Source organism: Paroedura picta, chromosome 5 (assembly GCF_049243985.1).
Source record: "Paroedura picta isolate Pp20150507F chromosome 5, Ppicta_v3.0, whole genome shotgun sequence".
Lineage (NCBI taxonomy): Eukaryota > Metazoa > Chordata > Lepidosauria > Squamata > Gekkonidae > Paroedura > Paroedura picta.
In genome coordinates this window covers 70,210,063-70,233,119 of record NC_135373.1, presented here as the reverse complement: position 1 = coordinate 70,233,119, position 23,057 = coordinate 70,210,063, and the positions used below count along the sequence as shown (strand labels likewise).

General features: G+C 42.7%; 1 protein-coding gene across 4 annotated transcripts in view; it reads left to right on the top strand.

Moving 5' to 3' along the window:
- ST7 (suppression of tumorigenicity 7) overlaps positions 1 to 23,057 on the top strand; it is a 103,278-nt gene that overhangs the window by 24,976 nt on the left and 55,245 nt on the right. For all 4 annotated transcript variants that reach the window (XM_077338431.1, XM_077338434.1, XM_077338433.1 and 1 more), the window contains exon 2: positions 22,169 to 22,251. In XM_077338431.1, coding sequence (XP_077194546.1) covers positions 22,169 to 22,251 — 83 coding nt within the window. The remainder of the gene's footprint in view (positions 1 to 22,168; positions 22,252 to 23,057) is intronic.

Below are 23,057 nucleotides of genomic sequence, written 5' to 3'. Positions count from 1 at the left end.
TGGATCCAAGTGCACTACTTAACTTCTCTCTCTCTCTCTCTCTCTCACACACACACACACACACACACACACACACACACACACACAGCTGTCTCCTCTCCAGGCTAAACAAATCGAACTCCCCCAGCCTAAGTGGAATTCCTTCCAAACCCCTCACCATCTTTGTTGCCCTCCTCTGGACACACTCCAGTTTGTCTACATCCCTCTTCAACTGTCTAGCAGTTAGTGGCATGAAAAGAGATCTGTAACTATGTGGCATAGAGGTTACAGTACTAGACTGGGACCAGGGAGATCTAGGACTGAATTTTCTCCTGCCATGAAACCTAATTGATGACCTTGCACCAATCATTCTTTAGTGATGCTAGTCCCCAGTTGGGACCTGGGGATCTCCTGAAAATATAGCTCATTTCCAGTTGTCAGAAATCAGTTCCTCTGGATAAAATGGTTGCTTTGGAAGGTCCCTCCTCGTCCCAGATCCCACCCACTTCTGTACTCACTGTGAAGATGGGTGAATGGTGTGCCCTAAGGCCAGAGAGACCCAGCAGGCAGCATGTCTTCTTTAATGTACAAAGCAGCAAAACAAGGAACAGCATAGATTTAATAAGGGCTGGAATCCTAACTAGTATATCTCTGAAGACATACCCATTCATGTGAAGGGAAGGAATTCCACTTAGGACTGCTTTAAGAGACAGGCTCTTTATACTACATTTCCCTTCTTTACATGGGTATTGCCTTATATGACATGTCCCCAAACACAATACCTTTTGCACATGTGGGATCAGAGGTTCAAGCACACACCTCTGCAGGGAGGATTACTTTTCACTTCTGAATAGCAAAATCAACATATTTACATGGGGAGCGACTGACCCACCTGCTCCTGATCTGGATGTATGTTTGTTGTAGATTTGTTGACAGTTCTAGAGGATGCGTGGAATTAACAGTGTCCCCAGGCATAGACTCAAGGTTCTGTGCTGGAGTAACTTCTGGGGATTTACTGGACATCACGGTGCTGTCTTTTCCAGGAAGGCATTCTGTGGGAGCAGGTTGTCATACCTCCAAATCTGTGGGGGGCTTCAGTGCATGAATCTTTTGCAAGCTCCTCCTGTTCCTTCTGCAAGTTGCTTGGCTGGGGTCTTCACTGTATATGCTCTTGGTTCATCCCTTCCTAGGGTGACAGTTATTAGTACCCAGCCTTTGCTTGTTGCCACATGGACTTCATTGGCAGCTCAAAGTTGTGCCTGGAGCTTGGTTATTCTATTGTAAAATTTCTGTTGCTGTTGGAGGTGGTGAAAGTATGTATGTACTCTGTGGGGTAGTGTGGAGACAGTGCTTCTGAAGTTGCAGGCAATGTACTATGCAAAAGGTGTCCCATTAATAATTGGCAGGAGAGAAGGGAAGGACTATTCTGGAGGTTGAGTAAGGTCAAATGGATTAGTGCCTTCTTGGAGCACTTTTGCAAGCATATGTTTAATGGTTTGAACCATGCACTCCTATAACCCAGTAGACTGAGGATGATGAGTACTGGAGTGTGTCAAGATGATACCCAATTATTTGGTGAATTGCTGCATAATTTGACTTGCAAAAGGAGTGTAACAGGAGACCATTACCCTAGGAATGCCATGACGCACAAGGAGAGACTTCAGCTTGGCAACAACAATCGAGGCTGTTTTGTCTGGTAGCAAAACATTCTTCAGGGTATTTAGAATAATAGCCAGTTACCAAGAGGTAAGAGTGACTTTTAAGTTTAAAATATTAGCTATTACCTAGACCAAAGGAGATCAGGTGTTGCACATGGTAGCATGAGCTCTCTGTGATTGGCAAGGACCAACATTGTAGGCAGCTAGCAACTCATTGTTTGATATGGCCATTCACAATGAGACTTTGAGCCTATGTTTTAGTGCGCTGGATTCTTTGATGTCATAAGTGCAATAGCTTCAACATGTCATGTGTGATGCTTTGGAGTATGACTGTCTTTGGACCAATCATTAGCAAGTCATTTTCAATACAAATCTGGTACTTCAGTGGCCAGTATGTTCTAAACTTTGGTTTGACCTGTTTCTGCTTAAGAAACCACCCATTTAGGTGTTGATCCCTGAGGGTCTATAGGTCAAGGTCAATGCTGGTGGACTCACAATTGGTACAGCAAATCATCACTAACAGAATCTGTTTATGTAGTTGCATAGATTACTTTGTCATCAGTTATGCTAGACCTCGACAATGTGTCAATAATAAATGCATCCTTACCTTGTGTATAGCCAATTTTTATGTTATACTATTGTAGTTGCAAGTGTATTTTCCATAGCCTGGCAGGAGCCTTGCCAATTGACTTACTGAAGATTGCTTCCAGTGATATGTATTTTGACTGGACCACCCCTGGTACACCAAATATTGATGAAACTTCCCCATGACAAACACAACAACGAGAAGCTCTTTTTAGATCTGTGCGTAGCTTTGCTTTGATGTCCCCCCTAAACCAGAAACCCTGGCCAGCCTGGCCTGGAAGAAATTCACCTTCCAACCTCAAAGTGGTGATTGGCATTTCCCTGGGCCACAGAGCCAAGCGCTGACACAACCCTTCCTGTCTATCACAATATCCCTGATTTCTTTCAGTACTCTGTGTGCTTGCTTTTTCTTTACTTTTGTGGTAGGGAAGAGAAACTCATATCCTTCCCATCTGTAAGGCAGGCAAACTGTCAAGTGTGGGGAACGGGACTGGGTGTCCGTTTGTAACAGCAACATTTTGCCCCTGCCTGCCAGTCTAGGGGAAAAAAATGGAATAGCCCAACCCCGTACAACAAAATACTTCAGGCTTGAAAAAGGCCCTGAGCCAGTGCAATGACTGGCACTTCTGTGCATAGCATTTCCCCAGCATTTTCCCTCTGCCCCCTGATGAGGCTGCAAGGGAAAGCAATATGAACTTCTCCCTCTAATCCTAGGCTTGTCAATCACAGCAAGCCACCAATCACAGCACAGCAGTTCTCTTGTGGACTGAAACTCTCATGCCCCCCCCCCCGAAATTAATAAAAATAAAAGACACTTATGCATTGCTATGTGGTAATGCTGCAACACAGATGTATTTTTAATAGAAATCAATACAGCCTCATTGCTATGAAGAAACACCAGAACAATACAGCATTCCTCCCTCCCTTTGTTATTCATGTTCCTTTTCACTTTATTTCTTTCTGGTGGCTTTCTGAGACCCTTAACATGATAACCGAAGCCCAAAAAGACATTTTGTGCTAATGGCTGGCTTTAAAACAAGGTGCTCAGACCCATGAATGATTGGGAGAAGGCAGCCAGATCACCCACCCCCCTTTTCCAGCCCATTCCCTACCTCCAGAAAACAGAAAAGGGGTTGTGTTTTGCCTGTATGATCCCAAAAGGACTATGGACATTTTAAAGAAGATTTTATTTTACCTTTGACAATGTAGGTTTGCAGTTGCGCTTCAACAGAGACCACACCATTGTTTTAAAAAAACTGCTTGGAGCAGTAAATGGAGAGGGGTGGGTGGGTGGGTGTAAAGGTAGAACTAAGCTGGCCAGACTACCATGCATTTCCCTCTCCATATGGTCTTCTCCCTGGTTGCTCACCGACGGGATGCACGATTTAGGGTGGCACATCCAGTTTTCTAGATTCCTGAAATCGCGAGTTAAAAATGGCCAAGTAGCGACCCAGCTACTGGACAACTTTGGGATGTTTGCGACATCATATGGAGGGGGCTCTATATGCCGCCAACATGCAAAGGCTGTCCAGGAACATTTTCCTCATGTGGAAATGGCCAATACTTTTCAAAATAATTATTCCAAGGGTATGCTTATTTATTTGTTTATTAATTTATTATATTTATATACTGCCCTCACCAAAGGCTCAGGGTGGTTTACATAAAACAGGAAACAATACAGATACCTCATTAATTGTAACAATAATAATACAGTGGTAACAGTAGACAATATAGTAGAAGGGGAGAACAGTAGAGAGAACATTATATCAAGTACCGCATACTGACAGCCCTGAGGGCTGGACAAATAATAAAAAGCACACATCATTTTTTTTCTGTTGACAAATCTCCCAATGGAAAGTCATTCACTTTTGTTATTTAGATCATCCCCAAAGGTTTAAAGCAGGGGTAGTCAAACTGCGGCCCTCCAGATGTCCATGGACTACAATTCCCAGGAGCCCCTGCCAGCGAATGCTGGCAGGGGCTCCTGGGAATTGTAGTCCATGGACATCTGGAGGGCCGCAGTTTGACTACCCCTGCTTTAAAGCATCATGAACCCAGTCAGTTTCCTTCTCTAACAGGTGTCATCTTAAAGTCAGAGTCCAGTGGCAGCTTTAATGCAAGCACTCTTCCTCAGACCATGAACTTCCATCATGACAGTGGGAATATAAAGCAAAAGTTAATTCTGTTAAATTAGTAAACTGTGTCACAACATCTAAATGCAGCCATATGATAATTCTTTGCTAAAGCAGCTAATCAGTCCCCTCGAATTCAGTTGTAGTTCACAAAGAGTTCATAGTCTGAGGAAGAGTGCTTGCACTTGAAAACTCATGCCTTGAATAAATCTTGGTTGGTCTTAAAGGTGCCACTGGACTCTGATTTTATTGTGCTACTTCAAACAAACACGGCTAACCACCTGAAGGTGTCATCTTGTTCCTTGTGTCTCATGCAGTTGTAAGGGACCTTATCTTGTGAGCTCACTGGATTGAGACCTGAATTTTCTACTTATGCAGTAAAGCCCCATAGTACTTTTGAGTGAAGAATCAAGGAAAAGGACTAGTAGAAGTTGGAACAAATTTTGTGAGCATGTTTCTGTTACGAGAATTAGCTTGCACAGTGCACAATGTCTACAAGAGCAACATAAGAACATGGGTCTCTTTCTTGCTGAACATAAGTCTATGATGTAGATGAGGGTTGGGATGTTTGTTAAAAATAACTTTTCTGCAGTATCGTTTACCAAAGCTTTTTGATGTTGACACTTGATACAAAGAGTCCTGGCAATCCAAATGCATTGTTCAGGCGAATATGAAATACATGCTATTCGATGCAAGGCTTTAAAGACCAAAGAAAAGTTTGAACAGGGATTCCCCATATATGAGTATTTTTCATGTGAACGTGGCTACTAGTCCACATAGGGAAGGTAGGTTATGAATATTTTAATAAATATGAACCTATTTAAAATGGCCTAGGATATATCTGTTGTACTTTGTTCCCCTCTGCCCGTTTTATCACACCCATTTCTCCCCATTTTACACAGGCCTTGCAAGCTTCAGTTGTCCTAATTATTTAACTAAAAGCCCCAATTACATTTCCTAGCATTTCTCCTGCTCTTCCCAGATGGCCCTGTTGTTGCAAATTGGGAACAATCCTTTCTTGGCAATCTGCACCACAAATGACTGGCACAAACCCAACCCCATAGACTCTTGCACACTATGGATCCACACTGTATATTGCTCCTGACTAAATGAATTTTAAAGAGGAGAACTGCCAATTCAGGGGGGGAAATAAGAACAATTGTTGGATGATGATGGGGCTTTTGTTTCGCGTCTGCCTGGCACTTAATATTGATAGTCATTCCACTGGGGTGATAGCAATGAGCTTGAATACCAGCTGCGCTTTGCCATGTGCTGTACTGCAGGCATTTCCATGTAATTTGCATCTTTGTTTTTTTCCAAAAAGAAACTAGCAAACAAATGAGCACAACCAATGCAATTATGCCCATAACATTCATTCAAGACATATGTACAGAAGGTTTCTTTGGTGGTGTTATGTTTTGTTTCTTTTCTCGGTTGATATAATATGGCTTACTGTCATCTACTTTTCAGTTTAGCTTAGGGAGTTGTTTAAAGCCATTTTTCCCCACCTACGGAAGAATTGATCTTTTTAAATGTTAGCACATTGATCAGGTGAACATGGATATGTGGATTCCCATGGGAAGAGGACAGATATATTTTCTATTGGGCTGCAAGGCGCTTTGTGAATGCGGCTTCATTTCTTAGGGGCTGCTCTGGAACATTTTTCTCCCACTGCAGCTTACAAGAGTAGCTTGAGGTATTTTATTAAAATGTTTCAGGGGAAGTTGGATTTTTGTGCATAAAAGGAAGGGTCAGGATGGAAATTTATTAGAAAAAAAACTCTAGTGGGCTGGTACCACAAGCTCCCCTCCCTTTGTGGAACGGCTGGCAAAAAGGAGCACGGATACAGTGGCACCTGACCTGTCCTTCTATCCACAAAGGCATCCTGCCTGTCTCATCATGCCCAGACCAGTAAGGAAAAGCATTGTCATGCCAATTCTTTTGTCCCATTCTATAGTCTATCTTTAGCAGCAGAAAAACACCTTATACAACATTAATTATTGCAGATACATGTTGCCCTTCTAATCTGCATAATTTATATACCAGCTTTGCAACTGTCTGCAAAAATTGGTACGTTAGGGCGGTGGTCCCCAACCACCGGGCCGTGAAGGCCCTGGCACCAGGCCATGGCTCCCTCTCCCCGCCCAGCCACCCAATAAGAAACTTCCCAGGCCGCAAGCAAATCGGCCGCAAAAGTGGCCGATTAGCTTGCGGCCCGGCAAGCTTCTTTTTGTTGGGGGGGGGGAGAGGGAAGCAGGGCCGCTCATGCGCGTTTGGGCTATGCGCGGCCGCAAACGCACATGCGCGGCACTTCCAGCTGCCGTCGGTCCGCAGCCTCAAGAAGGTTGTGGACCACTGCCTTAGGGAATAATATTCATTCCTCTCTGTCCTTGTCTGCCTCTTCTGTCCTGGCCCATTGACTCTTCAAACCTTAAGATCCCTGGGAGGTCAGAGACACATATGCTTTTCCCTGCGTACCTTGGTACGTTGATGGTGCTGTGTTAAAAACAATCCTAAGAATTATTTTTATTTATATCACTTGTATTTGAGTCCACAGGAGTTACAAATAAACAAAAATGCTGACAATAATAGTAATTTCTGATTTCTTTTAGCCCTTACCTCATCTCATGGGCCTTTCTATTGTGCTATAATTCTTGCTGAAGTTTAGGTATACATTACTGAGTACTAGTATCACTTCAGAGGAACCTAGAAAATTATGTAGAACATTTTTCATGCTCACATACAAAGGACTGAAAGGAATAGCTCTAAACATTTGCATCACGGTAGCTTTCTGTGTCAAACTTATATAACTTTGCCCCACTTAAGCCTTCATTTAGGGCTTTACTGTTGGATCGGATGTAATGTGGGGAAAGCTTTATTACAAGAGTATGTCAGCATCTGTTTCTAAATCTATTTTAAAGATACAGAATCTCATTGCAGCATTGCATATTATATGGAAATTGTAGCGGTTTGTTGTTGTTTTGGAAAATAATCTCCTGCTAAGTTTTGGGTTGTCTTGATTGTATGAGAAGGGAAAAGATAAAAACTGATGTTCTTGCAATGACATTTAATGCTAAGTTCAGGCCAGGATGTGCAGAGACTCAGGTACAAAATATAACCTCAGTCATTCCCCTAGGAAGTAATTTGTGGCAGTCTGTTCATACCAACTCACTACAACTGAAACACCCTTTTAAAGTTCTATAAATACATTTAACGTATCCTATGAATCTTACTTATGCTGAATTAGACTATTCTATCAAAGACGATATTGTCTGGCAGCAGATATCTAGCAGCAGACATTTAAGGTCTCCTGAAGAGTTCTTACATATAAACTTTTTTTTCATTTTCCTGAACAATAAGGGCATTTTTGCACATGGTTAAAAATAGCGTTACGTTGGCTGAATGGCATAACACTAAATATAATCGCGCCTCCCAGCCCCTCCTCACCTTTTTACTGTTTTGCTCTTCTCTGCTGCCATTTCACAATTCTCCCCCTCCACAGGTGCTGCTAGAAATGGAGAAAGAGAGCAACATGCTTTACATGCAACTCTCTTCCACCTGTCAATCAAGCCAGGCAGCCAATGCCCTTTCTCCAGGATTTAAAGGTCCACCGAAGCCCACTATTTTTTTCTTAAATGCATACATTTAGACAGCTGATTGCCCCTCTGTGGCAGTGAATTCTTCAAGTTAACTACTATAGTGAGAAAATGTTGACCTTAGCAACATTAGTGGCTGAACATGTAGGATTTTTTTCTCCCTCACCCCACCTTGCTGTTCCCATCCCCAGGAAAGTGGGGTGGGATCAATTATAGGATGAGGCAGGCATCTTTCATGCATTTGAGCCTCCACAACTTCCCTTCACTGGTTGCCTGCTGGTTGCTCTCCATTAGCTAGTGCTACATGGGTTGGTGAATCCACTTTTTGGGATTCACCAACTAGTGCTTTAAAATGGAGGTTGTAGCTGGCCGTTTACTGCCCAGATGCTGCATGTTGGTGAATATAATAACAACGAAAGATAAGTATTTCACTATTTTTAAAGGGCACAGAAATCCTCTAAGATAGATGCAGGTGGGTAGTCATGTTGGTCTGAAGCAGTAGAACAAAGTTTGAGTCCTGTGGCACCTTTATAAGATATAAGCTTTCATGTCAGCACGCACAAACACACATGCAGGCGCAGAGCTCTGCACCTGCGTGTGTACGCCCCCCCCCCCCCCACAACATGATGCTGGCTGCTTCAGGCACGAGTGGCTGCTTCGGACACTGAAGTGCCCACCCTACACCACAGGCTTCTTTCTTTCTTTCTTTCTTTCTTTCTTTCTTTCTTTCTTTCTTTCTTTCTTTCTTTCTTTCTTTCTTTCTTATCGCCCTTTCTCCACCATCCTCTTCTTCATCTCCCTTTGATGCCTCCATGTACCCATGTTGGTTTGAAGCAGCACAACAAAACAAAATCCGTGGCACCTTTAAGACCAACAAGGCGTGAACTTTCGAGTCCAAGCACTCTTGCTCAGACTCAGTTCTTAGTCTGAGAAAGAGTGCTTGCACTCAAAAGCTCACGCCTTGAATAAATCTTTGTTGGCCTTAAAAGGTGCCACTAGACGCTGATTTTGTTTTGTTGGACTGTATTTACAGTTTTACTGTTTTAGCAGTGTTTTTGTTTTAGGTTGTTGAACAGCCATTTATTTTATTTGATTTTATTTGATTATCTGCAGGTACATCTGCCACAGTGCATTTTGTTTACAAGGGTTGTCTAGGACTTTAGGAGTATGTGTGTTGCTGTTGAGGGAAGAGTAAGGTGGGTTAATTTTATGATAGGAATTCAACCTCAAGTACAAATATTTAAAATTCTTAAAACATATAAAATAAGAATTTTGGGATGATATAAGGATGTTACCCATGTCAGACTTCTGTAGTATAAATCCATAATATTATAGTTTATGTATAAAATTGAAAATGTCAAAGAAGGAAAAGTTAGACATGATTTAAAATAGACCCTTACTGAAATAAGTTGAGTGGCATCATATGAGGAATGAGAGGTTTGTTGGCAAGCATTAGTAAATTCCATCCATTAGTATGTACAGTTGCTATTTTTGTCTTGTGATGCCTAACAAACGGTCTATGCGCTTCAATCCCAGAAAGAAACAATGTTTTTTAATCAATATTTCACGTTACAGTTATCTTAAAGTGAAAATCACAGAAGCACCTGAAGATACCTCTTGCCATATTGCTGAACCAGTATCTTTCATCATAAAGCACATACTTGATAGGTATTAAGTGTGCGGTGGGGTTTAGTGCTTCTATTAGTAAAACTTGGAAGATCCCTAAAAATATAAGTTCAGAGTCCAGTAATTCAAACCTCTCAGTCTAGTGATTGTGGTGACTTTTTCTAGTAGGATGTAATATGTTTGCCTTAAAACTTAAAAAAAGGGGTTGCGATGGGTTGGACACGACTTCACACCTAACAACAACAACAACAAAACTTTTTAAAGCCAATTATAATTCCAGGTATTGATTTTGCTCTATAAAGCAAAACTGCTTTGGTTGGACATACCCCAAGAGACTATCACTGCTTCTTGCTGTTTCCGGTCTTGAGTCTTAAATGTTTGCCCAGATGGTCTGTCCAGAGTTTTCCCCTATCACTATATTGTAGCATTTGTGGCATGATCCTTGGTTCAAATGCAATAGCCACATATTCGAATATGGTAAGGTAATAGTTATGCTGCTGGTTTCCTGTTGCCATTTTTTTGTGTGTTGATGCATGCTCTGCATGGTAGCCAGGAAACTGTGACTAGGGTTGCCAGTTCCGGTTTGGGAAATACCTGGAGACTTTGGGAGTGCAGCTGGAAGTGCATAGGATTTAGGGTAGGGAGGGACCTCAGTATTCTATAATGCTAGGGAGTCTGCACTCCAAAGCAGCCATTTTATCCAGAGGAACTGATCTCTTTAGACTGGATCTGTAATTCTGGGGGATCCCCAGGTCCCATCAAGGGACTGGTATCCCAGACTATGACTCTGAGTTCTCAGGTGTGCAGAACAGAAATATAGGGCAGAGAAACTGATACTGGTAACTGTAATTAACATGAATCTTAAAACTGGAAATCTTTTCTGTTGCATAAATTGCCTTAAGCTTTATTTTTAAATATATTAAAATGCAGATCCATGTGCTCATTGGATGTGGATAATGCTATAATCCAGGAGTCTCCCCAATGAGACTCCTGGATTCCTTGAACATCGGTAAACATATTAGAGTCAAGCAATAGAGACTTGTTTGGTACTATGAAATTAAACAGATAATATTTCTGGTTTGCAATATTTGCTCTAGCGTAAACTGGGATTTTATGTTCATCCCGTAGTAATATTATCTCTAATGTTTTAAATGCGTTTAATCCATTTCTAAAACCATGCAAAGGACACTGTTCAGGTAGCATCAGTTATTGTTCTTTTGTATCTAGGGCTCATTGACATGAGATTAGTGTGAAAATAATTATGAGAGTAATGTATCTCTAGGGCTCAGTGTCATCGCTTTATGATAACCAGAATTGCACTGATTTTGTTTCAATAGTTTATCATAGTAGTTAAAAACTATATTGTTGTTTTTATGTGTTTGGTTGTAAGCCACTACAGATTTTGGAGATTTAGGGGTACAAAGTATAAAATGTATTTTCCCCCACAATGTACCAACTTCTTAGTACCATGTCCTTGTCTCAGCAGAAGTGATGATTGCTCTTCCAGGCCCATCTCCATATGCCATGACCCTTTACCTCCACCCAACCACTGAAACTTTGCATCGTCCACCCCCTTGGTCAATGCAGGACCCGTCTGAAGCATCCATGATATCTGTCCAGCCTCTACCAGGGAATGGTGAAGACTGTCGGTGAGGGATTTCTCACTGCCTCCTTAGACAGCCAGTTCCACTGCTGAACTACTTTGATTGTGAGATTCTTTTCCTGGTATCTTACAGAATGTAAGAACTGTTATGATGGTCAGTTCTTAGTCTGAGGAAGAGTGCTTGCACTCAAAAGCTCACGCCTTGAATAAATCTTGGTTGGTCTTAAAGGTGCCACTGGACTTTGATTTTATTGAGCTGCAGGGCTGTAATTAGTAAAAAGGGCACTTACCAAACTGTTTCCTCCCCAGAGGGAATAAAGACACCAGAAAATAACAATGTTATGCTTCGTGATGAGCCAGTGATCCCATTGAAAATGTGTCCAGCTCTTTGTGTTTTACTGGGGGGGGGGGGGGAGAGTGTTGTCAGGCTTACAAATTTTCACAACAAAACAAAAAGCTTGAGAGAGAAATCATGTGTTATTTTGTATTTGTGTTCTTTCCATAGAGTCATTTTCTCCCTCTAAAGTAGTCATTAGCAGTTCTGAAGATGCAGCAAAAGAGAGTATTTAAAATCACACACAAGAAGATCATTGTGAAGTTAATCTCTGTTACCCTTCTGGCTGGGATTTGCAAAGCAATCTCTGAAGGGTTTTCCTAGACAAGACTATTAAATTAACCCAAGGAAGCTCCCTAGTGAAAAACCCTGCTATCAACCTGCTTGAGGGAAGAGGTAATGACTCTCTGGGGTTTAGCTAATAATCCACAGCTTGCATCCAGCAAGACTGAAATAGCACATGAAGGTTCTGCTTTTTTAGCAGTGTTGTCAGTGCTTCAGAGGGAGACTTTTAGACAGCCCCTTGTTTAAGCAATGCAGTATCCTCACATATTATTTTTATACAGGGGAAGAAAATCAGCTAAATTCCTAGAATAATGGTGCTTGGATGTTGGGACAGAAGCAATAGGAAATTAGCAATAAAAATCACTCCTTGCACCCCTGAAAGCACTTGTGCATGTTGGCTTCTAGAAAACAATTCCGTATGAGAGAAGGAGAAGAAGAAGAAGAAGAAGAAGAAGAAGAAGAAGAAGAAGAAGAAGAAGATGGTTGTTTCTTATATGCCACTTTTCTCTATCCAAAGGAGTCTCAAAGTGGCTTACAGTCCCCTTCCCTTTCCTCTCCCCACAACAGACACCCTGTGAGGTGGGTGAGGCTGAGAGAGCCCTGATATCACTGCTCAGTCAGAACAGTTTTATCAGTGCTGTGGCAAGCCCAAGGTCACCCAGCTGGCTGCATGTGGGGGAGTACAGAATCAAACCCGGCTCGCCAGGGCCCATTCTGCACACGCTAGATAATGTGCTTTCTGTGCACTTTCAAAGTAGATTTTCCTGTTCTGCAAAGAAAAATCCAGCTGCAAAAGCACACTGAAAGTGCATTATCCAGTGTGTGCAGAATGGGCCCAGATTAGAAGTCCACGCTCCTAACCACTACACCAAGTTGAATTAAAAATATAAAATGTAGTCAGTCTTTTAGAATGTATCTATGAATAGTTTTTAATCTTCATTTGCAGGATCCTATAACTTCTGCTTTTTGCATGTGAAGCAAAATTAAATTCTACTATGATATGTAAAACAACAGTTAGTTCTTTGGTTTAGAAGAAATGGAAACAGCTGACACTATCAGGTGAGCTGTCAAATGTTGAAATGAAATAGTTGGACATGTGAACCGTCCCAGAGGTTCTAAGTAACACCTGTTCTCTTCATAGGACGCATCTTTTTGAAACTTCTTGATCCTTGCACTCTTGAGACTTTGCTTCTATATCCTATGCAGGATCCCAAATCTGTCCAAAGACCTTATCTCACCACATGGTGCTCAATCTGCAAAAAGTATACTTCACACTTTGTGGAAGTCCTTTCTCTTGAAACTTGTTAAATTAAAGATTTGTTAAAGAATAGGCTGTAAAACCTTACTGCCTGGGGTAATCTTTAGTAGTTGGCATTAAGATGGCATCAGTGTTTAATATCCCTTTAAACTGTAGCGCTCTTCCCAAGGCTTTTTTGTTTTAGTTTGGGGAATATTTTCTATATCTTTATAAAAATATGTTTTTCCCTTTTATTTGCAAACTAGCCCAAAAGTCCATTGGATGCAAAAATGCAGTGGGTGCTAGCAGCATAAGTGAGAGTGGGCATAAGGGGGTGATGTACCTGCGCTGTTGGATGGAAGGCGCAGCCTCAGAGGCCGTGGCCACAGAGGTTGGGCAGGCGACGGGATCAGCGGCACATCCACAGCGGCCAGCAAGCTTCTGGCCCCAAGGCCAGCCAAGCGCCTCACTGGCGAGCAGGCTGCTGGCAAGTGGCTAGAGCGCCAGTGGTCGGTTGGAGGCTCACTGGGTGCCGTGGACTTGGCGCCGAGGCCATCGCCTGGCCAACCTATGGTGGTGCTGCCTCTGAGGCTGCGGCACCCATCCAGGTGCGCAGCAGCAGCCACCACCAGCCAGGCTGCCCCGTGGCAGCCGGGCCAAGCATGGAGGAAGAGCACAAGGTGCAGAAGTGCCCTCCTCGCCGACCAGGAACCGTCTGGCGGTGAGGCTGGGTGAGCGGCCCGTGCACACCAAGCGGAGGTGGGCCCTCTAGGGGCTGGCCCAATCTGAATGTGTCTGGAATGGCCCGCTGGAGCAGCAGAAGTCCAGGCTGGACTGCAGGTTCTGGTCCCGGACAGCGCCGCCCAAATGGCCCTTTCCAGAATATTAGAGGAACCTGTGGTAAGGATGTATCTGTTTGTTACTTTGGTTGGACTAGCCACGTTATACTTTTCCAACCATCCCTGATGGAGAAAAATGATCCCCACTGGCCTCACAAGGAGAATCTCTCCTTGTTCTTGAACTCATGTAAGGTACGCTGCCAACCAATAAAGATGCAGCTTATACCTGTTTTCACAAGAGGAGATTTCAACATGTTGAAAGGCCTGATTTTCCCCAGTCCTATGCAAGAGAAAGAATAAAGACTTGTTTTTCCATGCCCAAGACTTTTTAGTTTCATTTTGTCTTGGAAAAACCAATCAAACAATCTGGAGGAGGCATTGGAAGAGCCAGTAAACTAGTCATTACACAAAGTTCTTTACCATATTTGACCACTAGCAATGCATTGCTTTGGGATTTGCTTGTAATAATACAATTTTTATTTGTAAAAAACCTGATTTTTATTTATGTTGACTTGCAATTTTGTATTCTAAGTATGACCATGTAAGGATGCCTTATGGTGCCAAAATAAATATTTGTTGTTGGTATTGGCAGCCATTCAGTTATGTCTAACTCTTGGCAATCCCATGGCCCATCTGTTGCCAGAATCCCTGATCCCACGCTGCCTCCCTTTGCCATGCTGTGTTCTGGCCAGTGTCCATTTTGATTGTGTTGACCCTTGCTTTTACCATTGGTAGCATCAGCACCTGGGATTCCTGCTGGATTTGCTCAAGGCACGTCATAAAATCTAGGGCTATTTGCTCCTCCCCAGTCACTTGTTGGGTACTTTCTGGCCTGAGGGGCTCACCGTTGGCCACCATATCAAAACATTTGACGGCTGTACCATAGGATTTTCTGGGCAGTTTGTTTTTACAAGGTAGGTTGCCAGGTCTTTCCTTAACCCTTACCCTGGCTGGTTTATAATAAATACATTGATAGTAAAATAAATAAATAAACGAGCAAATAAATATATTGATAGTCAATTCAGAGCAGAGTTACTCCTGGGTAAGCCATCTACAATAATTGGGTTTTGGCTGATATAACTCTACATAGAATTGTGCTCTGTTGCAGCAAAAGCTTCTGAGGGGGTTGAACTCATTTTGTCAGATGCATGATGTACTTGTCTGAAAATGGAGGCAAGGAGGAAACGACCAACAGAAATCAAGATAGGTAAGTAGTAGGTAGCATTTCTACTAGAACCCAAATGAATGCAAGGCTCAGTCCCACTGGGTATCACCATTGGCCAGCTTTAGGGAACACAGGTCATAATTTTACAAATGACTTTGATGATAATTCTGTGTGCCACAATGCAGGGCACTTTAAAATACATTTAGCAGCTTTAAGAAGAGCTAATGCTGCTGAGCTGACAGGCAGCCTGAAGTACAACTTCCCACTTGTCGATAATTATAGCTTTGTCTCCATGGAGCTTGGATGTTAGAGCCTGGTTTTCAGCACGCTGCCTTCTTGATCACAGCACTGTATTTTCACAGAATTCAAAGAGTTAGCTTTGAACTGCTGTGCTGACTTGTTTCTCCCTTGAAACAAATTTGGTTAGGAGAAAGTGGTTGGGAACATTTCTGACACCACAGCAAGTATTTTCCTTGTTTAAAAGAAAACAAAAAAGAACTGGAAGAATTTGCTTCAATACATAGTGTCTGCAACCAAGTTGTATACTGTAGCCACATCTGTTCCTGATCCTTCAGACACAGATTTTCACTTTGCAGGACCTTCAACAGGCATTCTTGGAATAACAACAGCCACCTGATGTTGGAAGAAAACAGATCAACAAAGTCAGAACAGGGATAAGCTGCTACAAGATAGACCCAAATGACTTGCCAGTAGAACACTACTAATAGTCACATCTCTCAGTTCAAACTAATCACATAATTAAAGACCTAAAACCTATGCTGGAAAATGATATCGCTCACAGTTGTTGGGAGGCTAACCTTTCTTGCCTACAGACAGCCTCCTAACTTTAAATAACTTCTCACCCACAGTAGTACCCTTCCTAACACAGACACAGAATCTGGGCCTGCAACAAACCTCTCCAGTCTGTCCATATGCGCTCTGGCAGCACAATAACTGGACCAAACCATGCCATCAGATTCATTCACTTGTTTGTCTTCCAATATACATGAGTATATGACATTAAATGTCAGCAATGCCCTTTTACTCTCGACATTGGACAAGTGGGCCCTATGTAAAAGAATAAATGGACAGCAATCTGACATTAACAACTGCAACACGAAAAAAACAGTAGGAGAACATTATCTTCCAGATCATCCGTTTGCTGACTTATAAGTGGCAGTCCTCAAACAAAGAAACTTCTAGAGAACATTACAATGCTATTATAATAATTACAATTACAATGTGAGATTGCTGAACTTGAGTTCATTCACAAGTTCAAAATAATGGACCTCTCAGGTCTTATCTCACTTTTTTGCCATCTATCACAGCTGACTGGGGGAGAATTGACTTGTTTGCACTCTGGTGCTGGAGATGATTTTTGCAGATTTCATGGTCAGCAAAAGTCATGAACAAGGAAATACTAGAGCACATGAAACCTGATATATCACTAGAATGCAGAATCACTAACCTATGGCTTACTTACATTGACTGTATCATGTGATCCAATTCATGGAGAGAACAAAAGGAAACCAGACTGACAAAGAACATGGTGGTTGGATACTATCAAAATGGACATTGGCCCAGAGCATTCTGCAACTAAAAGAAGAGGTGCAAGATGGAAAGACATGGAGACAGCTGAACCATAGGATTGCCAAGAGTTGGACATGTCTGAATGGCTAACATCATCATCAAGTGTAAATTTAAATTTACAATAATATTAAAACTGTCTTTATGATTAGTTGGCTGGATTGGTTCTTAAGTAGGAATGTTATTTCCTGGCCTTAACCATAGACTTGGTGGGACAATGTCATCTTTTAGGTCCTCTGGAACTGTTTAAGATCTGGAGAGCCCTGATTTCACTAGGCAGAACATTCTACCAGGCCAGTTGAGGCCAGTTTTACCTCATTGGGACTGGGGACCCTGAGCAGATTTTGGTTGCTTGAACTCAACATTCCTTGGGGATGTTCTCCTTTGGGTCTCAGAGAGGACCTGAGCTATCATATTCTGGTGTAGTGGTTAGGAGCATCGACTTCTGATCTGGTGAGCCGGGTTTGATTCCGTGCTCCTCCCCCACATGCAGCCAGCTGGGTAACCTTGGGCTCGCCACAGCACTGATAAAGCTGTTCTGACCGAGCAGTAATATCAGGGCTCTCTCAGCCTCATCTGCCTCACAGGGTGTCTGTTGTGGGGGAAGGCAATTGTTAGCCACTTTGAAACTCCTTCTGGTATAGCAAAGCAGCATGTAAGAGCCAACTCTTCTTCTTCTTATATTCTCTCTGGTTCTTAAGTGCTTTAGCACAGGCCCAAAATTCGGATTCGTATTTGCTTCAAGAAGGTACACAGCCATAAGGGACAACAAGTGGAGCTTATAGAGGAAGCAAAATGGGACTTCATGATCAACAAGTGATGATTTTTTTTTCTCCTTATGTACTGGTACATTTTAAAGGTGGGGAAAGGTTCTACTGAAATAATGTCCAGATGACATTATTTTATTACATGCCTGGTATTGATGGCACAGGAAGGAGAAGGAGAAAGCCTCTCAGGTTAGGATAGCCATCCCTCCTCCCCCAGAAATATTAGCCAGCTGCCTGGAAGCAGTGACAGGATGGCTCAAACAGAGTGAAGCTCAATCCTGTGGCTGGGTAGGAAGGATGAATATGAGGAAGCGCATCTGCCCTCCCTAGATGCCATGCAGCTCTCAGCAGCTCACTCTGCCAGGAACCTGGGCGTGATCCTGGATGCTTCCCTTACAATGGAAGCCCAGGTCACAAAAGTAGTGCAGCAGACATTTTACCACCTCCGCCAAGCCAAGCTACTAGTGCCCTACCGGGCCCCGGAACACCTAGCCACAGTGATCCATGTAACAATCACCTATATACTGGACTTCTGTAACTTGCTCTATGCAGGCCTGCCCTTGGCCTTGATCTGGAAACTACAGCTGGTCCAAAACATAGTGGCCAGGGTCCTCACAGCAACACCATGGAGGACCCACATTCGTCCTATTCTCCATTAACTACAGTGGTTGCCAGTTGAATTCCAGATCAGGCTAAAGGTTCTGGTAATTACCTTCAAGGCCATATGCGGTCAGGGCCCAGTGTACCTGAGGGACCACCTCCCTGCCTATGTCCCTCAAAGAGCTTTATGCCCCACCATGGCTAATGATCCCTGGCCCTAAATAAGCCCGCCTGGTCTCAACCAGGGCCAGAGCCTTCTCTGTCCTGGCTCCCACCTGGTGGAATGAGCTCCTGGAGGAGATCAGAGCTCTTATGAAGCTCAAACAGTTCCTCAGGGCCTGGAAAAGGGAGCTCTTCCAGCAGACATTTGGTTGAGACCAGGTGATAAGCAACATCTACAAGGGCCCCTGCTCCTTCCCAGAGATACACCCATGCGTTCTGCTCTGGACCTGTTTGCATCGTTATATTCTGTTACCTCTGTTATAGTTAAATGTTAATGTTACTGATATTATGAAAAGCTGAGTTCCATGTATTGTTTTCTGCGTTTTTATGTAAACTGCCCTTAGCGTCAGGGGAGGGTGGTATATGAATGAATGAATGAATGAATGAATGAATGAATGAATGAATGAATGAATGAATGAATGAATGAATGAGATGCCAATAAGAACTCTCAGCTGGGGCTATTTGCATACACAGAAAAGGTAGTCCTTGATGCTGTCACTCAGGCAAATATATGTTTTTGTACTGATGATAGACCATAATGAGCCCTCTTCTTGGAGCTGCTGCTAGTTTGACTTTACAAAGAACAAACAAGAAGTCTTTAAGCACTTTAAAACAGTGGTCCATAACCTTTTTATCACCGGGGACTGGTCAGCGCTTAATTTTACTGGGGCCCGGGGGGGTAGTCTTTTGCCGAGGGACATTGCCATTGCCGCCTGAGCCCCTTCTCCGCTTGCTTTCCTGCCGGCGCCCCTGACTACCCACCACCCACTGGGGGGCGCTGCCAGCAGCACCTTCGCAGTGCCATACTGAGGGGGAGCCCCAGCCATGGCGGCCGCTGGAGAGCACCAAAGGTGAGCGGGCGGCAAAGTGGCAGGGCAGCCCCTAGGGCAGCAGCGGGGCAGGAGGACGAGAAGGAGCTGCGGCCCGGTACTGACTGATCCATGGGCCGTTACCGGTCCCCACACCGGGGGTTGGGGACCGCTGCTTTAAAAGACTGACAAGTTTAATTATGACTTAAGCTGTAGTCCATAAAACACATGTCACTAATTTATTTTATCAACATGAGTCCTTTTCATTTTTTGGGTTTGCAGATCAACATAAGATAGCCCTTCAAAATCTGATGTTACTAATAGAGAAGAGGGAAATCTATTGAATTAGGGGAAGCAAGCTGACTAGGTGCTTAGCCATTAATCATATTAAATGATGCCTGATCATGAGATACAGTTGGTGGCTTCCCTCTTAATAAAGCTTAGCCACATGAACTTTGCAATGAAGCCATGTAAGGACGCTCATAAGGGAGGCCCTACTAAACAGTCTGTTCTGTGATCAAGTGCAATGAAGATGTGTGTAAATCAGACAGAAATATTTACTTGCTGCACTCTTTCCTTCGAACAGTATATATTTCTCAGGAGTAGCCGTGTTGGTCTGAAGTAGCACAATAAAATCAGAGTCCAGTAGCACCTTTAAGACCAACAAAGAGTTATTCAAGGCGTGAGCTTTCGAGTGCAAGCACCCTTTGTCAGACTATGATCTTCTTACATGACAGGGAATATATAGCAAACATAATTGATTTTTGCTATATATTCCCTGTCATGTAAGAAGATCATAGTCTGACGAAGGGTGCTTGCACTAGAAAGCTCATGCCTTGAATATATCTTTGTTGGTCTTAAAGGTGCTACTGGACTCTAATTTTATATATTTATTAGACTCTAGAAATACCTAACAGAAACTGGTTGACAGAAAAGAGAGAGAAATTAACTGTTTAGAACCAGGTGGTGTGTAGGGACCAGAAGGGGTGTGCATTTGGATCTACTCAAGCTGAAAATCTCTCCTTACTAGTATTTTGGGGTACATTTCAGCATTCTAAATTAATCTGAGTTTTCTCAGGAAAATTGGGGAGAAAACCTGAAGAAAATCCCAAATATATTTGGGGATTACCAGGTAGATTTGAAAACAGTGGAGAGGTAAGAGCAGCTGTTTGTCAGGCCCCAGGATCAGCTATACCAGTTGGAAGCAGACTGTTCCCACCAGCTCAGCTTGTGGCTTAAACTGGGCTGTAGGAGAAGCCAGCCCCAGGATCTGCTCGTGGGTCTCACTTCTCCTGCTTCACCCAGTTTAAACCGGCCTGTAGGAGAAATGAGCCCAGCCAGGACTGGCTATGCCCACAGGGAGCAGATTGTTCTCTGTCAGCTCAGTTTTGTACTGGCTTTTACAAAATCCAGAAGTGCAATTTTACAATGTTAAAGGTATGTTTTTTTAAAAAGCCACTGTGTTAGCCACTGTGTTCTGTTTTACAAAGCCAAATCCACTCTTGAGGGTACTTTAAACTAAGTACACGTTACATCTTAAAGAGATGTCAAAATGACAATGTAGTTTGTCCCTTGTGTCTTGGGATAGCAATATACTCAACCCCAAGGTTTGTTGGAACAGCCACATATGCCAAGATCATCCAGTTCATTTGAATAGCCCTGACCGATGTTTTATGACAAGGTGTACCTGTGTTCTTTGATGCTGTATGGAGTACTGCCTCATCTGCTGAGCCTAATATGTCTTGAAAGAAAATTGCCATAGTAGTTCTGAGACGTAGCCTAATAGCAGCTGCTTGACCAGGAGCCATTTAGCAAGGGTTTGGATTCCTGTGGAGCCTGGACCGTTCTGTTACTGCATTTACAACAACTGGTGCTTGATGAGTGGTACTTTTCTTGTATCCTGGGAAGGAAACTGGACACATGCCTTCCGTGAAACAAGAGAATGAGCTCTGGTTGCATGATCCAGAAACAGTACAAGGAGTTCCTCCACGGGGTTCCAGGAATGTTCATCTGAAAATAACCTGTATCTGATTCCGCTCCCCAACAGAATCCCATCTAAATCTCCATTCCAGAAAATGCATTTTTCTCTGTGACCTGGAAATTTCTCACAGAGATTAGCATACATGGAATGGATTCTGTGGACACTGATCAGAACAGACAAATGGAACTTTGAGGCTCCTCCAGCTCCTGGCCACCACCTGCCCTGCCATTGTAGCTGCTTGTGCCATCAGAGGGCCCACCAGGCCTTAGTGAGAAGAGGGGAGGGGGATTGCAACACCAGGATCTTCCTCCTTTTCACTCACTTCTGCTCCTCAGAGCCCCGGATGGAATCAGCAACAGCATCCTTGGCCTGCTTCTGGCCCTCTTTAAATAATCAGCGGGTTGTCATGCTCTCTTGACCATTTTCAGGAATTGCTGGGGAGGAAAGCCCTCATTAGCCTGGGTAGGTTCCTCCTACCCCCATCCACCTAGTATTATACCAGATGCCATTCTCCACCAGCTGTCTGCACCTGTCCATCTCCACTTGTCTCTTACAGCCCTGCCCCCACCAGAAGCCTGCTAGGTTGCTTCTTTACTTAGAGGCCATCCCTGCAGCTTACCTGCAACCTCCTACCCTGCTCACCTTCTCTGATCATATTGCTGCAGGTGGTAAAGTTGGTTGGGGTCCTGAGGATCTTCTTTACTTCCTCCTGTGACTTCCTGAAATCTTCATAGAGCTTCTCATAAGAGCTGGAGGATGCTTAGGAACATCCTTTTGCATGGGCTTTTGCCTCTGTTCACAGATAACCTTGCACAAGGTGTTTTGTCAATTTTCCCTCAGTATGCTGCATCCCAGTCTGTCCCTGAATGTCCTGCAACCCTCAAGTGCAGCTGATTGCCATTCCTGAATTACCATCCATGGTATGCTTGACCTATTCAGCAGCTATTCGTAAGGGGATTTCTTAATTATTTTCCCCTTAATGATTCAGAACAGGGAGGTGCTGCTTACTTATGAACAAGGCTGCTGCTTATCCTTCTGTATTATCAAGAAGTAGGAAAATAATTTCAAGATAAAGACAATCTTATCTTTAACTGGATTTGCAGATAAGGAAAGAGCAGAAAATAGTATGTGTGACTTCTTTGTTTCTTTGTTATCTTTTTCAGTGAGTATGTTTTTGAACACATTAACCCCCAAGTTCTACGTGGCCCTAACAGGCACTTCCTCATTAATCTCAGGACTTATTTTGGTGAGTACAAAATGTAATAGTTAATTTTCACAAATTTGGTTCATTTGGATAATAAGATTCAATACTGCAAAATTATGATCTTTCTTTGATAATTTTCATCCTCAACACTTCCACAGTAATCGTTTGTATTTGAAAGCATTTATGTTAGAAAAGTATCCCCCCTCAGAATTCTAGGCATAGTTGGTTTTATGTAGCGAAACTGAAAGTCAATACGTAATTTTAAATTCTGTTTCTATGTATGAACTGCATTTCCCCCACTGTTTCAGCAATGTTGCCTTAATGTTAACATTCAAAGGACATAGCAATTGACCATGATCGGAGTCCTTCACATTCATTCTTGATGGAGTATGTTTTTATCATTTCCCAATGCAAGCTTTTCATTTAATCAGTGAAGAACATAATCTTGCCATGGCTACTTTTCCACATTTTGCATGAGAATACATTTTAGCATTAGACAATTTTAAATTTGTTTGCCTTTAGAGTGACAGAATAATTATTATCAGCTGTTGTTTATATTTTTAGGTATTTATAAACAGCTAATATTTTCATGTTGAGAAGAAATCTATTATGCAGCTTGATTTTAAGCTGGATACATTCCTTGTAAACCAAAGTATCAGATTTCCTGTAGAAAACATTTTTATTTCTTGTATATGTCTTAGAACATCAAAATGTACATTTTTAATGGTCAAGACAGTTGAGTCCTTTAAAATTCCATTGATTTAATTGAGGAAGAGTTCAGTATATGCTTAATTTTCACATGGATGTGCTTAGTTTTGTCCAAGGAGTGTAGATGTGCTTAGTTTTGT